The sequence below is a fragment of the Mus pahari genome, chromosome 17 (genome assembly GCF_900095145.1).
Source record: "Mus pahari chromosome 17, PAHARI_EIJ_v1.1, whole genome shotgun sequence".
In the NCBI taxonomy this organism is placed as follows: Eukaryota; Metazoa; Chordata; class Mammalia; order Rodentia; family Muridae; genus Mus; species Mus pahari.
The window spans coordinates 29,588,481-29,592,549 of NC_034606.1; the positions used below are offsets into that span (position 1 = coordinate 29,588,481).

Here is a 4,069-nt window from a genome sequence, read left to right on the forward strand (position 1 = left end):
TTGTTTTGTGACTGGGTTACCTCACTCAGGATAATATTTTCTAGTTCCGGGAACATCAAACTTTTGCTATGGATTGTTACTATATCCTCTGCTGGAGAAAATCATCCACAAGACACACACTTACCAGATTAACTCTAACATCCAGAACATCAGAAAACATTGAAACCCACCCACTTGGGTTTATTTTTCCATTGTTCAGTGATACACACTAAGGCACCAAGATAGCTTCAATAGAATCTGAGCATTTTAACTCCAAAGGATGCTAATTATTAACAGGGAGGGAGGGAAAAGAGGGAGGGAGGAAAGGAGAAGGGAGGGAGGAGAAAGATAAATAAAAACTTGGTGCACAAAAGTGAAGACCTGAGTTGAGACATCCAGACCCCGCAGAAAAGTCAAGCATGGCAGCGCATGCCTGCAACACCATTTGAAAGGGTAAACTTCTGGGTTAGTAAGCAACCCTGTCTCAAAGTTGCTGAAGAAATCATTAAAAGACATTCTAACAATGTCTGGACTCCAAACACCACACACACACACACACACACACACACACACACACAAACACACCAGTTTTTGAAACGATATTTATTATAAAAATACTTCTCTAATCTTGTCTGATTATACCTAGTGTCTGTCCTAAGGGTTAGGATGCTTCTCAGCGGCAAGCACTTGTCTACCAAACACAAGGCCCTAGGTTCTACCCCAATATGAGGGGTAGGGACTCAAAACAGTCTGTCATCAGGCTAATGTAGTTTCTTATACTTAAGCATGCAAAGAAGTCAGATCTCTTTCTGTAAATCACAACTTACTGAGGAAAACCATCTAAACAATTCAAAAGCCTGAGAAAATTATGAGTACAATCTGTTGTACCTGCACAATAGATACACAGCCAATTTCAGTACTGTAAACAAAATCATCTAAATAATTTGGGACCTAATAAGCATGTTTTCTTACCAGGAAAGTAAAAATTAAAGTTTTAAGCTTACCTAGTCTCTGAGAAAATTCGTAAAACTTCTTTAATTTGCCTACTAGTGGCACAACTGCACCCCACGCCTTCTCTTGCAACTTCTCATCGGCTGGATGCTGGATTGCCTTAAAGTCCAAGAAATAAAGTTAAGATTTATAAAAGTTACAACAGTCTTTTTTTCATTAAGGCAAAAGTTTTAGCAAACTAAGGAGATCTGGATATTTAAAGTATAGACTAACAAACAAAAATTCCAAGTTTGGACTTTCTAAACTCCACAAGTCTTTTTTCCCCCCAATAGATAATATAATAATAAAATCAACATTGCTTGTTAGCTATCTGACAACTTGGGTCATTTAGATCCACAAAAATAGAATGTTTTATACTGTTTCTTCCATTGTATAGACACTCTTGGTATGTCTTCAGGTAAGACAATACATGAAAATACCAACTCTGAGAAAGGGCCAAGAAGCTGTAATGCAACTTGCATGGTCCACACCAGCTCTAAGAGACCTGGCCAACAGGAACTCAAATATGAAAAATGCAAGTTAGAAATATTACAAATACTCATTGTTTTAAACTAAGATGCTTTTCTGGATTCCAAGTTTTTCCTGGCTTTCCTGAGTAAGAGGATAGGGAAAAAAAGCAAAACAAAAAAATAAAACAAACAAACAAACAACAATGCAGCTTCAGACCTAAGGGAAGAAATGAAGACAAAGCTGGGTGGGGCTCATAGATATACACAGACCTTGGTCAGTGCTTGTCCTTTAAGACATTATGCTGTCTCTTCTGAGTACGGAGCTATTCCCAGATGAAAGTTTTCTTACTTTTACCTACAGATGCTTATTTTTTTTTTTGGTTTTTCGAGACAGGATTTCTCTGTATAGCCCTGGCTGTCCTGGAACTCACTTTGTAGACCAGGCTGGCCTCGAACTCAGAAATCCGACTGCCTCTGCCTCTGCCTCCCAAGCGCTGGGATTAAAGGCGTGCGCCACCACACCTGGCTTACAGATGCTTTCTTAATCCTTTATCAAACTCAGTGTAGTTTTTCCTCTAACAACTTGCTCTGCTTTCTCTAACATTTTAAATAACCCAAATTTACTACCTGAGAGACAAAACTCTAGCTATGGAAGGAGCTGCTTAGAAGGGTCACCAAGCATGACATGTTTTAGTTCCCCCAAGGCACTAGTACTAAATCTATGTACACAAAACCAAAACTCAAGAAGGCAAAATAAAATTATATTTAAAATTTTTGTGAATTAGGTAAAAGTAAATAAATGGGCTGTGTAAATAATTCACTATATACACTTCTTAAGCATTTTTTAAAAGCTTATTTATTTATTTCATGTATCTGAGTACACTGTTGCTGTCTTCAGACACACTAGAAGGGGACATCAGATCCCATCACAGATGGTTGTGAGCCACCATGTGGTTGCTGGGAATTGAACTCAGGACCTCTGGAAGAGCAGTCAGTGCTCTTAACTGCTGAGCCATCATTCCAGCCCTTAAGCATTTTCAAAATCATGATCCTACTATGTAGCCTAGACTGTCCTCAAACTCATGATTCCCCTGCCTCAGCCTCCCAAGTTCTGAAATACAGGTATATGCTACCACATCTAGCCAGTATTTTCAAAATTTGAGTGTTTTTATAATTTTTTGAATAATTTTTAGACACAGCAGAAGCCTAAAGTCAATATTACTCATGTTAGAAATACTGTAACTAATATCAATGATCACAGCATGTAATAAATAATCCTAACTTCATATAAGCAATTTTTGACAATATGCTAATATATCTGGTGGAAGCCCAGACTCAGTTCATCTTAATAAATAATAAACAGTGAAAATTTATTTATTATTCAGGAAACAAGCAAACAATTAAAACTAACTTTCATTGACTTCCTCTTAAGTATCCCAACTTCTCTTATGATGCACTAATGCATGTCCATAATACACAAATGTGCCTGTAGATGCTGTCTACTATGTCTAGTGAGTAAACCACTTCCTAGGATTTGCTTTGCCATATGGAACTGATGACAACATGTTACTTCATGGCTAACATTCTACGGATCTAAGTGTTTGCTTCCTTCACCTGTCATTTCAGATTCACTGCTGTTGATAAGATTTTGGGCCAGTATTCATAACAGTTCAATATACAAGATGGAACTTAGTAATGTCAATGGCAAAGCTATCTTGAAATAAGTACTACAACTCATTTTCAAATCTGTAAAAATTTAGGGCAGAAAAAATATATATATATTTAAAAAAAAATAGCAGGGCGACGGTGGCACAGGCCTTTAATCCTAGCAGTTGGTAGGCAGAGGCAGGCAGATTTCTGAGTTCGAGGCCAGTCTGGTCTACAGAATGAGTTCCAGGACAGTCAGAAGGTGTTGGATCCCCTAGAACTCGAGTTCCACATGGATATGAGCCACCATGTGTGTGCTGGGAATTGAATCAACCCACAGCCCAGGCCTCGTGGAAGAACAAACAGTGCTGCTGAGCCATCTCTCAAACCGTATTTATTCCATTTTAAAGTCACATTTTATAAATGTTATTTATTTAATACATATTTAAGTCCACATTCTTAACAAGCTAGCTACCAGGAAACAGTTTGTTAGTATATGCCAGTACTATGCTACACTGTTTATATGGAGTTTTATAATTTTATTACCACAGAAATGTTGCTAGTTGCTTCCATTTTATTATGGTGAGCTAAAGAGCCATTATTCTTTACATTTTTTTTTTTAAATTTGGAGCATAGATATAAGTATCCTATTTAAAAGTACAAATAATTTTAGAGTTTTGAAACAGTGACCTCTATTATGAAGAGACCTCTTGATAACCATTTTACAATGTCAATTTCACAGACTTAATAGGCCATTCTCTTCACAAAAGAAACTTCTTCACAGTGATACACATGTTTATTCGCAAAACATTAATTTTCTGTAGTCTGTTTTTCACAGGCCACCTATTACAGTTCCAACAGTTATCGGTTCTTTGTAGCCTAGCATGTACTAAGCTTTCACTGTCCTTTCATGGGAACTGCTTTCCTACAATTCAGAAACCTAATTACACCTATGCATCCATACACTTCTTTTTTTTTTTTTT

The 4,069-nt window shown here is 37.1% G+C and overlaps 1 protein-coding gene across 5 annotated transcripts in view; it reads right to left on the reverse strand.

The window, feature by feature from the left end:
• Fam49b (family with sequence similarity 49 member B) overlaps positions 1–4,069 on the reverse strand; it is a 132,634-nt gene that overhangs the window by 18,646 nt on the left and 109,919 nt on the right. For all 5 annotated transcript variants that reach the window (XM_029531121.1, XM_021216917.2, XM_029531120.1 and 2 more), the window contains one exon: positions 984–1,089. In XM_029531121.1, the coding sequence (XP_029386981.1) occupies positions 984–1,089 (106 nt within the window). The remainder of the gene's footprint in view (positions 1–983; positions 1,090–4,069) is intronic.